Below are 21,557 nucleotides of genomic sequence, written 5' to 3'. Positions count from 1 at the left end.
GAGACTTTAACATTACTTTAACTATACTTTACTGATGTTACTGTAAATTGTCTTTTAGGTTAGACTTGTAAAATGGGAGCTCGCAGTAGATGTCTGATATGTTTGGTGTCAACAGTTACATAACAACAGAGGCATGCTTCTAGAACACTGAGGTATTCTCTTTTTTGACAGAATATGTGGAATTTTACAAGCGGGCAACAGCAGTTTTTCAGAATTCTTAAAGCATTCTTGTATCCTTGTCAATAAGGAAGAATGAATAGAGACATTCTAGAATTCCTTCCCCCAAAATATCCTTCTGATATTTTGTTGCCATGGTGACAAGCATAGAGAAATATGTAAAAATAGGGCATTTCAACTGCAGGACATAGTGAGGAGTTCTGGAGAGCACATCAAATGTAAATGCAACAGCCATCCTGGTCCCCTCCATTGTTGTCACTGTTGTTGTTGTTTTGATTTCATGGGACATCAGTTCTGTTAACTTATGCGTTGTGAATTGGTATCACAGACCTTGACATTGTAAAACTGGTTTGTTCACATCATAAAATCAACTGATCCTAAAATGCAGTGGAAACAAAATGGCTCAAAGGGCTCATGAGGGCACTAGACCTGTAAATGTTCCTGCAAAAGACGGCTGCTGTTACTGAGTCCAAATGTGTTGATTACAGCTTATGCAATATTATTAAACGTATCTTCACAAATATATACGATAAATTTTTCACTTTTCCCTCATTGCAACAGGTTTATCAGGAAAAAAATATCTGAACACTCAAACCAAGCATAGACACACAATGCTTTTTGTCAAATCAAGTCAATCAGTCATTAATTCAGACAGTCAGAATTAGAGTCAAGCAATCATTTCTAATAATGAATCTATTACCTAAGATTTGTAAAGAATACTGTTATATGGGATCAAAATAACATTCCATGTTCAAACAATCCTAATGTACAAACAATGCACTTTGGACTAAAAGTGGTCTATGTCTTATAAATTTGGAATTTTTTTGCCATATTTAGAAATAAAATCTTGTATGCTTCAGCACAATTGCTGTCCTCTCCAGCTGCGCTACCTTTAAGTTAAGTGCTTTGTTTAAGGGATGTTAAAGTGTGGCACCAAATCCACAGTGGAAGTCTCTAATTATGTAATGAAATTGGAAGACATAGGTCTCTTTTAGCTCATAATCAATTATTTTGTGTATTACATACAGCACAAGAAGGCAGAACATTAGAAAACTTTTCAGTCTTTCATTCTCTCCACATTATTTCCATTATGTCCCTTTATGTCCATGTTAATGCCTTTGCTCCTTTTTATGTCTCATTGACCACATCATAAATTTAGTAAGCAGTTGTTTCTGAAGAAATCATTGTCATCTCTCTTGCAGCCTTTGTTTGGTTTTTTCATTTTATTATCTAAAGCTTTCCTCATTAGTCCATTTATAGACACTGAACCTCTCAAATTTGACATCTCTGAACCAGTATTGCATAACTTTTATCTACATCCCATTCTGCAATGTCTGTATGACAGCTGGAAATTATTGAGATTTTCACGTGAGCCGATCATAAGCCCTCTTGAGACAAAACATCTGTTATCAATGTTTTGTTTTCATTTAATTTTTTTATGATCTTACCTAATAATAATCACCAAAAATATTCAAATTAGGTACTTCCGTCATGAGTTCTGGTTGGAACCCAGAATGGGAACTGAACACTTTTTCACTGACTTTTTCATCCCTTCTATCCCATTTTCAACATTCAGAGGGAGCAGTTAGAGGCTCATGCAGTAATTCATATTATTTGACAGTGCTCACTCTATCGCTTCATTTAAACCTCAACTTGTCTATCGCGTCCACGTCACCATCCCCCATCGTCATCCAAGCCTCCATCATTGTAGGTAGCGGTAGACTTTAAAGCAATGATTGCCAGAGTCAGCCACTACAACGTGTCCATCTGAAGTCAGAGCCAGACCTTGGGGTCCATAAAGAGGGTCTGCTGATGTGTTGATATAGGACAGGAAGGAGCCACTGCCATCAAACACCTGGAAATGTCGAAGATATGTATTATTTATATATAAAAACCTTACACAGCAGGGCTTTCATATATAAAAGGTTGACCGTATATAAAAGTTTTTTCATATGTTAACGTTTTACCTGTATTCTGCTATTGCCCCAGTCAGCTACAATGATGTTCCCATTAATATCCACTGCTACACCAGTGGGAGCATTGAACTGGCCGTTTCCTTCCCCATTTGAACCAAATTTCAGTACAAGCTCTCCTTCAAGCGTGAAAACCTAATCCGAGAAATAATGATAAAGATTTATTATTTTGAATCCTCTGAAACCATACTTGGACTTGATATGAAATATTAGCTTTTTTTTTACCATAACATTACACTAAAACTATCCTTTAAGCTCAGTAAAATGCTGTACCTTAACAGAGTGATTATGGAAGTCTGTCACAATGATTTCATTGTTTTTGTTCACTGCTGCAAAGTGTGGACCTTTAGGAAAGAAAAACAGGAACAAAGAAATAGGTTGTACATTGTACAACGAACAATGTATTTTCAATTAGCTTTAGCCTCTTTTAACACTTTCAATTCGCAAGTATTTTAGAGAAAGGTAACACTGGTATTTGTATATCTGAATAGTTTTTGAAGTCTCTTAGAATGAAAAGAAAAAGGGGGAAAAAGAAAAGAAAAAATTAAATGTACAATATTTTACTGTTAAAGGTTGGGGTCATCAAGTGATTTAAAGGTCATAGGGTTAAACTTTAAACAGAATTTCAAGTGTACTCAGTTCTTAAATCAATTTTCAGACTTAGCAACTGCCAACCATCACCTAAATACGTTTATTAGCGCACGTAAACCTTCTGAGGTCATCAGTGATAACTACAACCCTAGCCTCAAAACCTGGGACAAAAGAGAAATGCAAGTTAAAATGTTGTTTGTTCCCTTATTGCCAAAAGTTGGGGGGGAAAATGCTTTAACCCTCTCAGATCTAAGCCATCAGTGGTGATTGTCCCAATCCTTAACTTTTAGGACGTATCATTTTCATTGTTTTGGCAGTCAGGGGACAAAAGGGTACGCAATCTAATTGCTCTAACTGACTATTTATATTTCTTATACTTTGTGCTGGTCACCAAAAAATGGGGTCAGGGCAGCTAGCACTGCTTTCATTACCAGTGATGACTCAGACCTCATGGGGTTAAAAACATCAATGGTTTCTATATAGTACTAACTTTTTAAAGAGCCGTTAATCTCAAGACAATCCAGAATCAAACATTTTCTCTTCATATATTTGCCTTTTCTTCTTTATATATATTTATTCTTTACAGCCCATAGTAGATTTTTGGGAATTAAATTACGTGAAATAATATAATTTAGTCCACATTACCTGCAAACTGCTTGTCACCATTGCCCCTGCTTCCAAACTTGGTAATAAGCTTTCCAGTCAGCTGAAAGATGAAGACAGTACAAGCTTTGTTGTCAACCACAATAACATGTCCGTTTTGGTCCACAGACACACCCTTTGGTCCCATGAGTCTGCCAGAGCCAAGTTTTGCCTGGTGAACAACAAATACAAACAATAAGATTGCTGCATAAATCAACACTGAAAACATTAGAATGAGGGTTTGCTTGCAATAAAGTACAATACCCCTTCAACCCTGACATATCAGCACACATACCTTGAATTTGCCCTCACAGGAGAAAATGCTGACCCACTTATTGTCGTAGTCAGCAATAATGATGTCACCACTGGGGTGCACAGCTACACCAGTCGGACGCTGTAGCTGACCTGGCGATCGTCCCCGCACTCCAAAACGACTCTTAAATTCTCCCTCATTGCTGAAAATCTGGACATATATACATTGTTTAACTTTCGATATAAATTTGGGGTTTTTATATGAACCCTGCAGCTTTTCGAAGGCCATACCTGGACACACTGATTGTTGCTGTCAGCGATCAGTATCCTACCATTGGAAGAGGCAGCTACTCCTTGAAGATTGGTGAACTCTCCTTTATTCCTTCCCTTTGTTCCTGAATAGTTCAAAATATGATTTTAAATTCCATTATACATAGAAATGTTTTCATAAACAACCTTTTGCATGAAGCTTCAATTTGAGTTCAAGTTTCCTTGAACATACATTTGGACTAGACCTACCCCCTCAAACACAAAATACCCATGGATTGTGTTTTCTATTTTAAAAAGAAGGAAAGTAAAAGGTGAAAATTCATGTTTTCTTTTTGTGTTACTGACTTTAAAGAAAGGCTTTCTATGGGAAGACCATTTCACATTTACCTAAGTTTTGAATGAATTGAAGCGAGGTCTAAAAGACATTTGAGTGGAATATTATTATCAAGACTAAAACTGGGCATTTCACCATTCCACACAAAATGTTCGTATGTGTGGTGCACCACACATACGAACATTTTTGTTCCAGGACAAATTTATGAAGTGTTTAAGGTAGGAGAAGATTAGCTATGATGTCAATACTAGAATTATTCTGACAGTCCCATCATACTTGTGTGCTAAAATAAAAAAAATTAAAAACAACAACAACAATACTACAATACTGACAATTTGGTGAATCTGAGCTTTTAAAATTCACAATGTCATTACTTTAGTCCCTTCATAAACTGTAACATGAAACAGGTAACAGACACTGAAATCAGCCAGATGAAAATTCCACCATGTTGGAAAAAGTGATGCATATGATGGGGAGAAATAAGCCCAAATTGATTGAAGCATTAAAAGGGCCTTTCAGTGTCACAAAAATGAGAATATATTAGCTTTAAAAAAGCAAGTGTACAATATCCTAGTCTGTCTGTACGATTCGTTTCTTCCAGCTAAATGTCTCACCGATCCTAAAAATGAGGTCGTCCTCAATGGGGTTCTGAGTTTTGCGCCGTGGGGTACCAAGGGCACTGCTGGCCCTCTTTGAGCCTTTCTTCTTCTGACCAGGTGACTTTCCTCGTCTCTTTGCTCCTTCAGATGAGCCAGTCGATGGCGTAGCATTGGCTGCTGAGTTGGTTGCCGTTGTTGTAGAGGGAGAAACCTGGAGAGAGAGCAAAAAGGGAAACACAATACACAGTAACTATGAAGGTTATATGATTTTTATTTGGAAAGCTTCCTACATCCTTTGCCAAAGTCAATGTATCGATGAATTTAGGGTAAGCTCAATCAAATAAATTTAGGTTTTATAATTGCTTAAGTCATGTTGCTTGAATCATTGTTGCTCAAGAACTCTGAACTTCAAGAGACAAGCACGACGTGGTCAACAATACGAGCTTTTCTGTGTTGTGTGAGGACATTAGCACAAAGTTTTGCAGTGAGATTGGACATACTTGGATGCAAGTTTCGTTTGATGGGAAGAGGATTAACAACCTCTTAGGTTTAGGCAAAACTACTTGACTAGGCCTTCATAACAATAATTATAAAGTGAGTGTCAGACAGTAATGTCATAAGCTGATGTTTCAGGTCCTGATGTCCAGTGTCCTTCAGCACAGATGCTAAAGGACACTGGACATGAATGAGCCGTACATAGGCTGTTGGTGTATATCACAGTTGATATTAAAGGAATTTAGACATTATTTGCCAAATGGATAGTAGAAATGTACTAATATTGAAAGAAAGATCCACCTACGTCTAGTTCAGCCTCTAGAGTCTTGGTGACAGTCAGTTTGAAGGGACTTCCTTTGATGTGCTGGTCATACAAACGGAGAGCCAGTGAGAAGTCACCCTCCTTTGGCACCGTGTACACAAATTCATATGTCCCGTTCTTGTGGTCCACTATCTCACCATCTACTATGCTGCCGTCTGGTGTGAATACCTACATCGACACATCATAATATTTTGTCACTGTTTGCATTGAAGTGTGAACACAGAGTAGAACTTAATTTCATGGAGTTTAGGTGTAGAATGAACCTCAGCAGAGAGGATCGCATTTCCACTCTTGCAGGCTCCCCCTGACTTGTCTCTTGTTACAATGGTAACAGAGGCAGGATGCCCAACAATGCATTGCTCAAGACCTGCACCCATGGCTTCGCTCTGGCTTGCCACCGCACTGAGGATGAGAAGAAAGACGAGTGTTAATGAAATGGCATTAAATCCAAAACCACAGGGTTCAATATGTTTCATCATCATTGAAATGCCCCAAAACCCCACCCCCTTAGAGACGGTGTCGGCCATGGATATAATTCCTCAGCTGCATCTTCTTCAGTGCCTTATACCAACACAGTGCAGAGCAGTTACCTGAACGCTGCTTTTACAGAGTTTGTTATCTTGTTAATAGTTTTATATCGTCACTGCGTACGACTCTGGATACTGTAGCTCCTCTGACAAAGAAAGACTTAAATCAGAATTTATTGCCTTCCTGGTATAACTTTCAAAGATGCACCTTAAAGCAGATAGCTGATAAGCTGGGGTGCTTAATAATCTTTAATAATTTAGAAGCTGACAATGTAGCCTGGAAAAACAGTTTGTTGTTCTCTAAAAAAAATACAGCTAAAACATCTCGCTATTTATCGCTGATTGGAATACTTTGGTATACAGCGGATTTTATAGATTGCTCTTATTTTCTTCAGAGTCAGAGTCATGTTCCCAAGCACAGCAGCAAATGTACAACAGAATGGCTGGAAATGAAAAGGATCAAGGTGATGCAATGGCCCGTTCCAGTCTTCAGCCTGACTGAAATGCTGTGGTGGGACCTTATAGGGAGCTGCGCATAAATGATACAAACAAGTCTCAATGAGCTTCTCTGATTTTAGGATTAGGCTTAAAACTTTTTAATCTTTACACTGCAGTAGGTCTAGGCTGCTGGGGTGTTCCCATGATGCACTGAGTGTTTCTGTTTTGTTTTTTTTTCACCTTTTTTATTCACTATGTGTTTACACACCACTCTGCATGTAATTATTAGTTAGTATTAATCTCTGGCTTTCTTCCACAGTCTTTTGTCTTTCCCCTTTCACTTTAAACCAGTTGTGGCAGATGGCTGACCCTCCTTAAGCCTGCTTCTGCCAGAGGTTTCTTCCTGTTGAAAGGGAGTTTTTCTTTTCCATTTCCTTCCCCTATGCTTGCTCATACAGGGTTGTCTGACTTTTGGGTTTATTCTGTTTTTCTGTACTATTGTAGGATCTTTACTTTACAATATAAATTGCTTTGAGGCAGTTGTTGTTGTGAATTGGCATTAAATAAATAAAACTGAGTTGAACTTGATTTGAATTGTCTCACCTGGTTGTAACAATAGTCCCCAGGTTGTGTATGGACTTCCTCAGCCCATCTGTCTCCATCACCAGATCCAGCTGGTCGTTCTCTTCCGGCTGGCATGGCAAACCAAGACCAGCAAGCTCACCCAGCCTCTCCCACAGCTCTCGTTCCACCTGCAGGCTCGCCACACAGGGATCTCCAGCCAGAGCCTCCTCTGCCTGGGTACAGGTGGTTGTGATGTCCCCCTCTCCCCGTAGAAGGCTGTCTATCTGGGCTTGGAGAACCTGGAGACAGAAAAAGAAAAGTTTCATTAGACTGTTTCAGACTTTTTCATTTGATTTGTTTTATTTAAAGAAGTATACCAGTGACTGAGGAGGTTGTACTTTTACCAAAGAATCAAAGGAAAAATTGAACAAACTCTGTTCACCTTCTGTTTGAGTCCGTATGTAACTTCCAGCTCCATCAGCAGTACACTCTTTCGAACATCCAGCTGCTTGTGTAAGTCCTCGAAGCTCGATTGAATGTCCTCTTCAATGGAAGCCCTCTGATTGGTCAGCTGCTGGAGGATCTCTTTAACAAAGGACAGTACATCTGAAATCTGAGGGAGTCTAGAGAGGACACGCACAAAAGAGAAAGGCAGTTACATATCTAATTTGCAAAACAACAATAGCAAGCTTTCTTTATGCTACATTTATGTTGTTAAATGTTTACATATGCAACCTGTAACTTTAATTGAGAAAAATTAATAACATGTTATTGTTAATGTCAAGATTTTATAGTCTGGTAAATCATTTGTACTGTATTTTGCTCACTGTCCACCAGATGTCAGCATCTCTTCTTTCCTCCATCCACTGTCTGTCAATAGTTACTTGTGACTGAGTTATATTAAGTATGCCTACATTATACTTTAACTGAATATGTCAGTTGTTATGCAACTTGTTCTCCACAGCAAATACATCTGTACCTGTTTGATCTACAAGAATGAAATGCTATCAGCTGATTTGTATTTTATTTTTTTCCAATTTTGCAAACGAAAAAATGTGACTTTTAGTATTTTAAGTGCAATTTGAATGTGGGACCTACATTTACTGCTCCCTGTTTACTAATAATTCCCTACATGAATGGATGGGTATTTTCAATATAAATACTTAGTAACTTCTTTAACTTTCTACCCAAGCCCGTATGTCTTTTAAGAAATCTTTTGACTATCTCATTCCCACAGTAGCATTTAAATTAAATTCCAGAGATTATTTGTCTTTCTTGAGAAAAGTCCTTGGCCCAGAACACTGTCACTCTTCTATTTTATTCTTCCATCTTTTTTTTCTTAACAAATGTGAGGCATTTAGGGAACATCTGTGTTTTGCTGCAAAAAACAATCAATGAGCATTGCCCAAGTGACTCTTAAATGAATCTTGCTTAATGAGAGAGCCCTCTCCTGGTCTCTGGGAATTACTAAAAAATATACAATATATAAAAATAATAAAATCCTAATAAACTCCAGCTGATATTTATCATTGGCTTACTTCTGCAGTTTATAATACATATTTTAAAAAAAGTAATTCAGCATTAAAATTTTTGGGGGGGTTTGTGTGTGTTTTTGTTGATAAATGGAAACTAGCACCACTGCACAACAGTTTAACATAAGGGTTTGTTGGGGGCACAGATTAATGGACTGAATAAAGTTTCTTAATGTTGTATCAAGTATTTCAACCTGTACCTGTCCTGAACAGTGCCCAGTCTTTCCTGCAGGTTGTTGCGGTGCTGCTCGAGGGCCTGGCTGAGGGCCACCTTAGGGTGTTCTGCATGGTTGGGAAGACAGTCCTCACACAGAGCGCACTTGCAGGCAGAGCAGTACAAGTCAGCAACCTGCAAATTGAACGGTTTACATGAAGGGAGGAAAGAGGAGAGAGAAGCTACACTATTAAGAATTGAATGCCCCATGATAGCCTAGATATTGTTTGTCTTTAGTTTAGTCTCATTGTTGTACAGTTGCTAATCAGTAACTGGATTAAACAGGAACAACATATAGATAACATGGATTAGGCTTTGGGCTTACACTTTGCAGTACATGATTCAGTCATTTCTATATGTATGAGTGAATCTGAATCTGAAAATACATGTTACAGAAATTCCCGGAGGAACCCACCCGAGGGATTAATAAAGTTTTATCTAATCTCTAATGTGAATTCAAAATTTACTGTTGAGAACCATAACTTGCTCATATCTGTCCTATAAACTTTGTTTTTGCATCATATTTCATCACAGGGCACAGTTTTATTTTCTGTTATAGTCACTTAAACTGTCCAAGAAATAGCAGCACACATACCTCCTATAAAACTGCAACTTTTTAAACCTTCTAGTTTGTAGACAACCTGCTCTACTTAATGAGCTACAGCCACCCAGTCTTTTAGAGTCCAGTCTTTACTAAGTATGTAATTGGTTCCATTTGTCTGTTTATCTGGCCGTGTTTTAGCAGGCTAGTTGCCACAGTTTTCAAGATATCATGTTCAAATTTAGTCTGATGGTAGATACCAATTAAAGTTCAAGTTGATTTTATTTTTGCTGAAAATCAGTTCAAGGTCACACCAAAAGTGAAAATCAGTAAAAATGGTATATTACCCCAATTTTTTTATGGCTCATCTTTAAACTTTACAGGTATATACAAGGCCTTGGGCGACATGAGTACCTAGGATGGCTAAGCATTTGACTTAGACCTTCATTGTTAGTGCCAAAGGACAAAGTTGACATAGAAGACAAGATTTAAAGAAACCATATTGAGTGTGATATATACACTATGAAAGGGCACAGAGTGTGCTGTACCATGCACTTTTTTTGGCAATACTATTCCATACGATATTACAATGAAACCATAGAGTTTTGTAGAATCACGAACTGCGTAAAAATATATGTTAAATACACCGTTTTAGTACGAAATGCTTCAAGGCCATAGGTCAAAGGTCTGGGTCACACGAATCAAGAAAAACCTTGGGGGAGCTAGAAACTTTCTTTGTTTGAGCTCTTTAAAAAAAATACAGTATTGCTTGAATTCACAATGACACAAAAGATTAATACGCTTTACTAAATTTCCATATGAATAATGCTAACATCAGCATAAATGATCTATAAAAACTCCTGATGTCATCAGCACACATAATCTGTGAAAACATCCGATATTCAAGTTAAATGGCATTTGAATTATTCTCATTTTGTTCATATAGGCATATACTACCAAACCCAAGTCCGAAAAAATCAAAGAGTTATCGTTTGTTTGTGTAAAACTCGAGACGCTTGTCATGTGTTGTAGGTAGATGTCCTATCTTTGGCTTCAGTTTCAGTTTAGCTGGCAGGGACAGTCTATATTGGAGGTAATATAAAATAAATAAATAAATATGGATTGAATATAAAAATAAATAAGGATGATAATATGGAGGTTAAGCATAAACATAAATGGATATGAACAGAATTACAGGCGAGGCATAACTTTGTATGGTATTGGAAGAATTCTGGTTTCCTTTTGTACCACTGATGTTTAACAGAAAGGTTTATTCTTAGCCAACTGAAATTAACCTCCAAGGTTTAAGCTGATTTTGGCTTTGTGCGATATGTGGACACGTTTTTGCTTGCTTTCATGTCACTTTTCATATGTAGTTCAGGACATTTGCACACCTATTGAATACCTACCTTCCCTGCATGTTGTGGGCAGGCGTTTTTGCCAGGTGGAGCCTCCAGGACGGTGCACTCCTCACTGCTGCTATCTGGGGAGTGTTGGTGGGCCTCCATCTGCAAGTGGCAGCCTGGTGAGGGTAAACCTCCAAACACACCCCTTTTTCCACTCTGCAGCCAGGGGAAGGGGCTTTATGTTTGGATACAAGGTTCCAGATGTATTTTTGTACTGTTTGTTTTTGTAAGCTCCTTGTCTCACCCTTTTATTCCATTGTGTATTCAACATAAAAAGGATCAAATGTTCATATGAACTCCTTGTGATAACTCTTGGCGGATGCTAGATCTCTGGAAAAGCACATCAACATTTCACACACAAAGAAGAATGCCAGAAATCCAGATGCAGGTTTGGTTTTTCTGTAATTTCAGGGCACAGTAATCCAGGCTTGTGAGCTTGTAGTCAATGAAACTTGGCATAGGTTATTCCACTATGGGGGGAAAGAGTGTCCAGGTGTCCACATTTAGGTACATATCCCATTTAAAACATCTTTCTGCTTCCATGTGTTGTTTCTTCAAGCACATAAACCGAGTGAATGAAAGTAGTCAATCCTCTTTAGGTCTTATTGGGTGAAAAGCAATGAACTATGGTGTTAATTTGATTCACATAGGGTTCAAGCTGTGGGCAGATCACACTATGTCCTGCAGAAACGAGACAGAGAGAGGGATGAGGATTAGTTGGAAAAGCAGATAAACACAGAGAGACAAGAGAGATTATTTACTTAAGCTTCGAACTCTTGACTGTGTTCCTTTATACTTTTTCATTTTGCTTTTGTCTCAGTCTTAAGATTGAATCAGGTAGATTAAATTTGATTAATAAATGTGGGTTATAATGGCAGCACAGTAGCACAGCGGTTAGCACTGTTGCCTCACAGCAAGAAGGTCCTGAGTTCAATGAGTTCTGTGTGGAGTTTGCATGTTCTCCCCGTGCTTGCGTGGGTTCTCCCTGGGTACTCTGACGCCCTCCCACAGTCCAAAGATATGCAGTTAATGTGGATAGGTTAATTGATCGATCTAAATTGCCCATAAGTGTGAATGTGAGTGCGAATGGTTGTCTGTCTCTGTGTGTTAGCCCTGCGACAAACTGGCGACCTGTCCAAGGTGTACCCTGCCTCTCGCCCTGTGACTGCTGGGATAGGCTCCAGTGTCACCCTGAAAAGGATAAATGGAAGCGAATGGATGGATGGGTTAAAATACCTCAAACTGTTGTTCTTCTCGCTGCCACTAAATGAAAAACCTTTATGGTATTGGGAAAACTGTATTTCCATGGGTAATGAGTGTGCAATGCCTTTTATCTTTTCAGGCATTCACGGAATCACAAAATCCTGCAGTTACTTGACCAAGTGTCATGTATGAGTTTCCCTCTGAATGAACCAGCCAGTGATCTGCTTTTACTGGCCATAAAGTGGAGCTGAGTTGTCTTGGTTACAGTCTGCAAACATGCTATAGGACAAAGCAAATTCGGTCAGAATGAAAGTAATTTTAAAAAAAAAAAGTTATTTCTCATGCTCCCAAAGTTTCTTTTCTATATTTTCATTTCAGATATTTTATCTAATCACAAGCAATAGTATAGAGTGCTTTTCTTTTAAAGAGCACCAAGCAGCAATGTCACCAGTTAAAAAATGAAACATAAGAAGTTCCAAAAACTGCAGTTCCTCCAGTGGCCACTGGAGCCTGTCTCCATATGTGAGCTAAATTACCATTTTATTCCATTAAAACGTCTGGTAGAAATACATCATTGGTCTCTGTAGCTAATTCCCCCTTTATGACAACTAAAAGATAAAATTTATATGTAACTCAGCAGTTTAGCCTGTTGATGGTATAAAGTAAGGGCCAACTTACTTATAAAGTAAGTATCAGCCAGAGCAGATAGTTCTCTGCTCAGTTTCACCTGCTCTGAGCTGAGTCACTGAATTTGACTTCTCAACCATGTTTGAGCCATTGGTCCCTTTCAGAGCATTTTTAATGCTATTATCTGACAAATAATACTTGTTGTGAGGAACCGCGTTTCCAATCAGTTTTGGCTAGCTGACTGACAATTATCCAGGCTAGTGAGTTTGTAGTCAATGAAACTTGGCATATGTTATTCCATTATATTCACTGAACTAGACTTTGTAACTGTGTTTGTAACTTATAAAATTCATTATTCGTTGGATCTGATAACATTTCTTTTTTCTTTGTTTTACTTAATTTCTTAGATTTGTGTTACAGATAGATTGTATAATGTTTTTTAGGAAAAAAAAATATTGGCAAACTGTAAAATTATTTCTACATGTAAATCCAATTTGACATACAGTGGGGCAAAAAAGTATTTAGTCAGCCACCGATTGTGCAAGTTCCCCCACTTAAAATGATGACAGAGGTCAGTAATTTGCACCAGAGGTACACTTCAACTGTGAGAGACAGAATGTGAAAAAAAATCCATGAATCCACATGGTAGGATTTGTAAAGAATTTATTCGTAAATTAGGGTGGAAAATAAGTATTTGGTCACCTCAAACAAGGAAAATCTCTGGCTCTCACAGACCTGTAACGTCTTCTGTAAGAAGCTTTTCTGTCCCCCACTCGTTACCTGTATGAATGGCACCTGTTTGAACTCATCATCTGTATAAAAGACACCTGTCCACAGCCTCAAACAGTCAGACTCCAAACTCTGCCATGGCCAAGACCAAAGAGCTTTCGAAGGACACCAGGAAAAGTATTGTAGACCTGCACCAGACTGGGAAGAGTGAATCTACAATAGGCAAGCAGCTTGGTGTGAAAAAATCAACTGTGGGAGCAATCATCAGAAAATGGAAGACATACAAGACCACTGATAATCTCCCTCGATCTGGGGCTCCACGCAAGATGTCATCCCGTGGGGTCAAAATGATCATGAGAACGGTGAGCAAAGATCCCAGAACCACACGGGGGGACCTGGTGAATGACCTGCAGAGAGCTGGGACCAAAGTAACAAAGGTCACCATCAGTAACACACTACAACGGCAGGGAATCAAATCCCGCAGTGCCAGACGTGTTCCGCTGCTGAAGCCAGTGCATGTCCAGGCCCGTCTGAAGTGTGCCAGAGAGCACATGGATGATACAGCAGAGGATTGGGAGAATGTCATGTGGTCAGATGAAACCAAAGTAGAACTTTTTGGTATAAACTCAACTCGTCGTGTTTGGAGGAAGAAGAATACTGAGTTGCATCCCAAGAACACCATACCTACTGTGAAGCATGGGGGTGGAAACATCATGCTATGGGGCTGTTGTTCTGCCAAGGGGACAGGACGACTGATCCGTGTTAAGGACAGAATGAATGGGGCCATGTATCGTGAGATTTTGAGCCAAAACCTCCTTCCATCAGTGAGAACTTTGAAGATGAAACGAGGCTGGGTCTTCCAACATGACAATGATCCAAAACACACCGCCCGGGCAACAAAGGAGTGGCTCCGTAAGAAGCATTTGAAAGTCCTGGAGTGGCCTAGCCAGTCTCCAGACCTCAACCCCATAGAAAATCTGTGGCGGGAGTTGAAAGTGCGTGTTGCTCGGCGACAGCCCCAAAACATCACTGCTCTCGAGAAGATCTGCATGGAGGAATGGGCCAAAATACCAGCTACTGTGTGTGCACACCTGGTAAAGACCTATAGTAAACGTTTGACCTCTGTTATTGCCAAAAAAGGTTATGTTACAAAGTATTGAGTTGTATTTTTGTTATTGACCAAATACTTATTTTCCACCCTGATTTACGAATGAATTCTTTACAAATCCTACCATGTGGATTCATGGATTTTTTTTCACATTCTGTCTCTCACAGTTGAAGTGTACCTCTGGTGCAAATTACTGGCCTCTGTCATCATTTTAGGTGGGGGAACTTACACAATCGGTGGCTGACTAAATACTTTTTTGCCCCACTGTATTTGATTTAAATGTAGATAAAAGTGGTTTAAATTGTCTTGTCTAGCCAGCCTGGTCCTCTTTCTGGCCTTTCTTAATGTTAGCTAATGAATCAAGCTTTAGTACTGTCGGCTTTGTTTGGCATAGTCTCACTTTAATATTTTGATATGACGCTGTTTGATTTATGTTAATATTTCCTGGCTTTAAGTTGCTATTAAATTGGATTGGATTCCATATTTCAAATGCATTTAATTAATGCTGCATTTGAGAGGTTTTATGAGAGGTAACATACATGTCCACTGGTTTATTGTTAAAAGGCTACTATTTGCCTCTAAAAACTCTTCCAACTTTCCCGGGAACTGCTAATTAATATCGACAAAGTTTTTCCAGTTGCCAATATAAACGTGTGTTTATAGTACTATGTGTACTAGCTGGAAAAAATACACAAATGCTGATATATTCACATGAAAAAGAAAGGGTTTTTTTCACAGGACTCTATGTTGTCTGGTGAAAAACTCTTTTAAAACGACACTGCATGATTCAGCACATTAAAGAACCATGACTTTATCAGTCTCTCACATTGTTGTGGAGGGATTATGGCCACTCTTCTTTACACGTTTTATGTCTTTACAACATTGCCTCAGCTGTTTGAGGTTTGCTAGAGTTCATCTATGCACAGCTCCCTTAATGTCCCACCACTGCATTTCAGTCAGGGTGACATCTGGACGTGAGTGGGCCGTTGCAGCATCTTGGTTCTTTTCTTTTTCAGCCATTCTGTTAAACATTCACTTGTGTGCTTGGGATAATTTTCCTTTTGCATGACCCAATTTGGACCAAGTTTATGCTGTTGCACAGATGGCTTCACATTTGACGACTATCAAAATTTCAGTTTTATAGAGGTGTTGATAAGCAGTTAACCACATGCATTTAATTGGCTGCACCTGGTTGCTACTCACCCTCTATCATGTAAACATAATGCATTAAAAGTGGGTTTAATATTTCACCTGACTGGATAGCCTCCCAAGTGGTACGATACATCAAGCTTAACCTGTATAGGAAGCCCATGGACAGATGCCACAAACAGGGGGATGACTGCATGTTGTTGCTTGTTGGACCACCAGGAACAGCAAATGTGGAGTAAAATACTATGAAGAGCTTCTGGAAGCAGTAATGTAGGTCAACAAAATGTCTTCAAAGTGATGGAGAACAGAGAGGGAGCCGGGTGGGGAGGGAGGTTCTGGTTTCCATAGTAACAGACTGCATAGGACTGGGGTGAGGGGGTTCACCAGCTAGAAGGAAATACACCAAAAAGTGAAGCAATCATGTCCTCTATAATCCCAGAAATTTAGTCTAAATTTAGCTGGCAGTGTGCTGAGAGCTGCAATGATTATGGCTCGGTTCACAAAGTGTTCCAGGTCTGTTTTTTTGGTTAATTTTTTTTTTTGCTTTTTCTTTTTACTATCATGTTAAAGTCACAGAGATGGTGGTAATAATGCTGAATCAGTGTGAACGCCTAAACTAAAAATAGACTTTTAGCTATGGTCCCACAGCACATGATAGAAAAAAGCTCAATTTGTTCCACTGAAAATGGAGAAAAAAACATTAATCTGTCAGTTCTTTAAAAACAACAACACTTTAACTAAATGCACACTACCAGTGTACAGTGCACTGTACACATAAAGCAGGAAACCCCATAACAGATGCAGGATCACTGCCTGTGGGTTAAGGGGGGACATGCATCTAATGAAACATGTTACGTGTTTCATATGCAAGGATTAAAATAACTTTACATTTACGAACATTTAATACTAACTACTATGTGTATACTCTACACCACTGCAAATAAATCAAAATACAATAAAAAATAAAATGAATGTCATATTTTATTACACATGTGACGAATGACTAACTGTGTGCTTTTGTGAACAGTAAATGTTGTTTTTGCATGAATAATTGTGTTCTTAATTATGGTTTGCAAATGTTTTTGATTTTTCTTTTTTTCTCTTTCTTATAAATTTAACATTTTTATTTAATTGCTAGAAGAATTAAAGAAAATAAACTCACTTGACTTTTTAATAAAAGTAAGTTAAATTACCATATTACTATGAATTAACATGTATGTAAATAAAAACTGGTAAGTGTAAAAGCCATAAATAATATCATTTTTATAAGAGAAAATGTTGTTTTTATGTTTTCAGTTTTAAGTAATTGGCTGCTTTTCTTTTGCTGTAAATCCATGTAAATTTAAACTAGTTGACAAAACAAGGTTATGAGCAGTGCTGTTTTTGGAAGCCTGACTGTTTTCCTTCTCTCTTTGTGTCTGGTGTCTAGGTTTATTTTTCATTGTCACTTTGCTCAGCCAAAGCATATACACTCCCATATCTGTGGGTAAAATATAAAAAGGAATATTTTCATGAATAATTCATAAAGAGGAGGGATTATGGTTACGAGTTCTCTGTGATCTTGTATATAATCCTGTTTTAACACCTCCTCCCCCAGAAAACACGACCTCGACTGATGTGAAAGCAACCTTACACAGACAAGCTCACACTTTATGTCTGTCTGAAACACACACACACACAAACGTGGCACATTGAAGGAAATTATTTTTCTGACATTTCCCTTCTTTCCACTCTTCTTTCTTCTCAGTCCTTCTTTGCTCTACAATGCTTTTGCTGTGTTTGGGTGTTTGTGTGCACTTGTGTGTGGTGGCTGCCTGTAACTGCCACAGTGCAAAGAGACAATCGAACCCTTTCTCTCTGTTTTGTTTTCTTTCCTCACAGATTCATAAAGAAGAGTCAGCGATTCATCAATGCTTTGCATGTATCTGCATGTTCTCCCATACACGGGTTCACACTGATGTCTGTGTTTAATCTTCTCACACTATTTTGAGGAATAGCTACACTATATTGCTCAGATCTATATCAGCTACAAGTCAAACCCATCCACAATTCCAGCTGGTAAATTTCACACAGGACGCTATATAAGTTGCTTTAACCTGCCCACAGTTGCTGTTGGTGCACATCTGCAAGCTGCTTTCAACCCACCTCCATTTCAGCTCCTAGTGTTCATGTTTTGTCATGCTGCTCATCTCCCTGCTTCTGCTTTTCCCTGTATCTTAATGAATGGACCGGGAACTCCCAGCAAATGTAAATTACTGCAGAAGAAAATGATCGTCATCTTTTGATCACAGTGGTCTTGAACTGAGATATTTTCTCGTCGTTCCCCACTTTAGTAGAGGTACAGCACTGACTAAAAACCCAAAATATATCTATCATGGACAGTTTCATTGTAAAAGTAATTCTGTAGGAGTCACTTTGCTCTCTTCAAAAAGATTATAAACAGTAACATCAACAATGTAGTAGTTCATCGATCTCACAGTTCATCACTATTCACAGGTTATTACCTTAACTTTGACCTTGGCTTTGGGTGAAGACCTATTAGGTGATCATTGTGTGCAAGTTTCACCAAAATCTGACAAATACTGTAGGAGGAAGAATGATTCTTGTGAACTGTGGAAGGACGGATGCCTCACCTCAATGGTTCTTTGGCCAGATGAGCTCAAACTGCTGTTAACTCATCTGCATTCACAGTCTTACCATTTAAAGATAAATTGTGATCAACTTGGGCCGCTCACTGTCGATAAACTAAATATGCTCATAAAGCATCTACAGTGTCAAGGGTTAAAAGGTCATGCTCAAGTCCAAAAAACTGCAGTTCCTCTATGGACCACTAGAGGCTCCAAACATGAGTAGATCTCCATACACAGCTCTGTTAGAATCCCATGTGTACATCAGAAATATTTACAGCCTGCTACAAAGAATGCTTTTGGCCTGTGTGTTTCTCTAGTTTCTCTCTTTATGGAAGCTGTACAAATTTTGTACAGCTTCCATAAACCTTTGTTTGCAAGTTTGTTTGTTTTTAATAGCTTATTTGTTTGGATTTTGTTGAGGCTTAAAGTTAGAAGTAAGGCAACTCTAAGTTACTGCTTGGCATTCAAGAAATATGGAGGACATAGAAGGATGGAAGTGAATGATTCAGTGCAGTAACTCCAAAGGAAGAAACTGAAACTCTTAACTAATTACATATATATGAACATTTTATAAGCTAACAGCACGCGCTGAATGGAAAGTCATCATTTAAATCAGAAATAGTACGTAATCAAAGTTGTTGTATTCATTAAAAGATAGACATCACGGGCACCTGACATAGTAATACATTAATTTCACTTGATTTTGAATGCCGGTTAAACAAAAGGCTGGTTATTACAAATGAAATACTTTGATTTAATTAGAGAGAGACTTACATCATGTTGGCTCAGCAGAGCAGCGTCCATTAGAGGATTGTGAGATTTCTTTAGAAGTCAAAAGAAAAAAAACAAAACATCCTGCCTGCAGCCTGAGAAACGTACCAGTGGAACCAGTTTCTGAAGAGCTTGCCAGTAAATATACAGTGTGGCATCACACACATACACACAGAGTCAGGTAATCTGATCTGTCTCCCTTTGTATTCCCGTGGGAATGTTTCTGTTTTTCTCTTTGTTTTAATCACTCCTCTGTCTCTCTTCTATAAGTTGTAATTACCTTTTTCTTTCTCCATGGTTTCTATTGAAAATGTTTCATCACTTCATCTATTTATTTGTCTTTGTAGGCTTTTTAATTTTATGCCCAGTTTACAGATTTCATCAAAGCACCTCTTTTTCACTATCTTTATGCTTGTTTGCAATTTGCACTTCTTCGTGCATATTTTTTTTCTTTTTATAGTCAAATTTCTGTTTTTGTTTCTTAGTTTTCTGGCTCCTTCTCTCATCTTGTTTTTCTTTAAAGTCTTTTCTGTGACCCAGCTTGTCACTCTGCACTCACCTAGGATAGACTATATTGGATGAGCTGTTAAGTAAATGGATGATTAGTAATCTTTTTGATGTGTTTTCTAGTAGCTTTGCTCCTTCTTGAGTAATTTGTAGTTCATCCAGTTCATCCTGCAGACATATATTTTCATGCTTGTCACTACTGACCATGTGGTCATAACATACTTGAACTCAAACACTTAAGCTCAGTTATCAGGGTTAGATTGTCCTGGATACGACCATTTACAAAACCTCTAACTATTTAGTTACAAACTTAAATGTAACACAATAACTGTGATGATAATGAAGTCCTGGTCCATCCTTAATGTTTTGTGACTCTTATTTATTTTGTTCGCCTTCGCAGTGATTTTGCATCTTTTAATGCTCGTCTTTGTAGCATTTTGCCTCTGTTCTGGTTGCTGGTGTGTCTGTGTAGTGATTTACAGTTTTTGTTTCCTATTCAGGGTTTTTTTCTGTGTGGAGATGATTTTTGTGTGTGTGAAATCTGTTGTGGTCGTTTTGTGTGTCATTGTAGCTGTTTTGCATCTTTTCATGCTAATTTTGTGTCTCTTTATTGTAATTTTACAATGTTTCTTTTATTTTCATTTTATAAATCTTTGTGTTTTTTATGATGTTAGATTTTTATCTTGGTGTTGGATAAGCAGAAGAGAATAGTCAGATGTGTCTTGTCTTTTTAATTTAGTATCTCTTTACATTTGTTATTTGTTTGTTGAATGTTTGCATCTGTTAAAAGTTATTTAGCATCTCTTTAGTGATTTTTTTCAGTTGTTTTTCTTCTTTCGGAGTACTTTTTTTATGGCTTTGCATATGTTTTTTTTGCATTTTTGATTGCTTTGCTTCGCTTTGTGGTGACTCAATGCGTCTTTGGGGAGATTTTGCACATTTTTAACTGTTGCATTTCTTTTGCAGTCGGTTTGATTTTCTTTGTAGTTTTGTGTCTTTGTGTTTTTTTCTCTGTTATTTTTTTATGCTTTTAACTTTCAGTTTTGGGTCTCTTTGCAGCGATTTTGTGCCTTTTTCATATCTTCTTTAGTCATTTTTGCTTGTTCTTGTAGATGTTTTTCATGTCTTCTGGCTTTTTTTCTGTATCATTATTGCTTATTTGGCATCTTTTCAGTAATTTCAACATCTTCTCTTCATCTCTGTGGTCAGTTTATTTTTTGTAGTCACTCGACTGACTTTAAATAAAGAAGCATTAACTTCAAACATCAAACAAGCTCTGACCTGCTGCTCCCTGCCCCTACTGTCTGTTTGCTAATCCATCCATATCTGTATGTGTTTGTCTGTTTATATGTGGCTGTAGAAATGAAAGCAGATCAGCCCAGTTTTGGTTCACAGGAGTGACGTACCTACTGTTACTGTTAGCACTCAGGATGCTAACCTGCATTTACAGGCCTGGCAGCACACACACACACACACACAAACACATACACACTCACACACACAGGCTTGTATGTGCTTTAAAGCTGATCAGTTTCTTCATGCATTCATTCATTCAGTCCTCCACCTTCATCCATCTGCAGTCTGTCCATCCTCCCCTCTTCCCTCTCTCTCTCCCTATCAAGAAAACACAGCATGCTACAGCTGCTGCTGCTGTCATCCTCACACATTCCTCCACCCATCAATCATCCAGCCATCCATCTGTCCACGCAGTCGTCCGTCTGTCCTCTCATCTTGGAAATTAAAGAGAGCACTCACCATGTTTTCCTCAGACGCAGCCGATCACTGCTGTCTGTTCTCCAGCCTGAAGCCATCGCGTCACGAGAGCGTCTTGTTTGCTGCCTGTCCTCTTAGTGTGTGTGTGTGTGTGGGAGGATATCATCGTCACGGCAACACCAGCAGCTTGCAGCAGCAGCACCACCACACAGAGGAGGGAGGGGATGAAGAGGAGGGGAAGAG

General features: G+C 38.4%; 1 protein-coding gene across 1 annotated transcript; it reads right to left on the bottom strand.

Moving 5' to 3' along the window:
- Positions 1 to 1,246: 1,246 nt before the first annotated feature.
- trim2b (tripartite motif containing 2b) lies at positions 1,247 to 21,462 on the bottom strand. The gene is made up of 14 exons (XM_024801484.2): positions 21,357 to 21,462; positions 10,881 to 11,558; positions 8,917 to 9,065; positions 7,627 to 7,807; positions 7,224 to 7,483; positions 5,919 to 6,057; positions 5,638 to 5,823; positions 4,854 to 5,049; positions 3,927 to 4,030; positions 3,679 to 3,846; positions 3,387 to 3,555; positions 2,424 to 2,494; positions 2,145 to 2,285; positions 1,247 to 2,032 (listed from the first exon to the last, which is right to left on the bottom strand). Exons 2-14 carry the CDS (start codon positions 10,977 to 10,979, stop codon positions 1,880 to 1,882), a joined length of 2,016 nt encoding a protein of 671 aa, XP_024657252.1. The 5' UTR covers positions 10,980 to 11,558; positions 21,357 to 21,462; the 3' UTR covers positions 1,247 to 1,879.
- Between the last annotated feature and the right edge of the window lie 95 nt (positions 21,463 to 21,557).

This window comes from Maylandia zebra, linkage group LG3, assembly GCF_041146795.1.
Source record: "Maylandia zebra isolate NMK-2024a linkage group LG3, Mzebra_GT3a, whole genome shotgun sequence".
In the NCBI taxonomy this organism is placed as follows: domain Eukaryota; kingdom Metazoa; phylum Chordata; class Actinopteri; order Cichliformes; family Cichlidae; genus Maylandia; species Maylandia zebra.
This window is presented reverse-complemented; position numbering and strand designations above follow the sequence as displayed.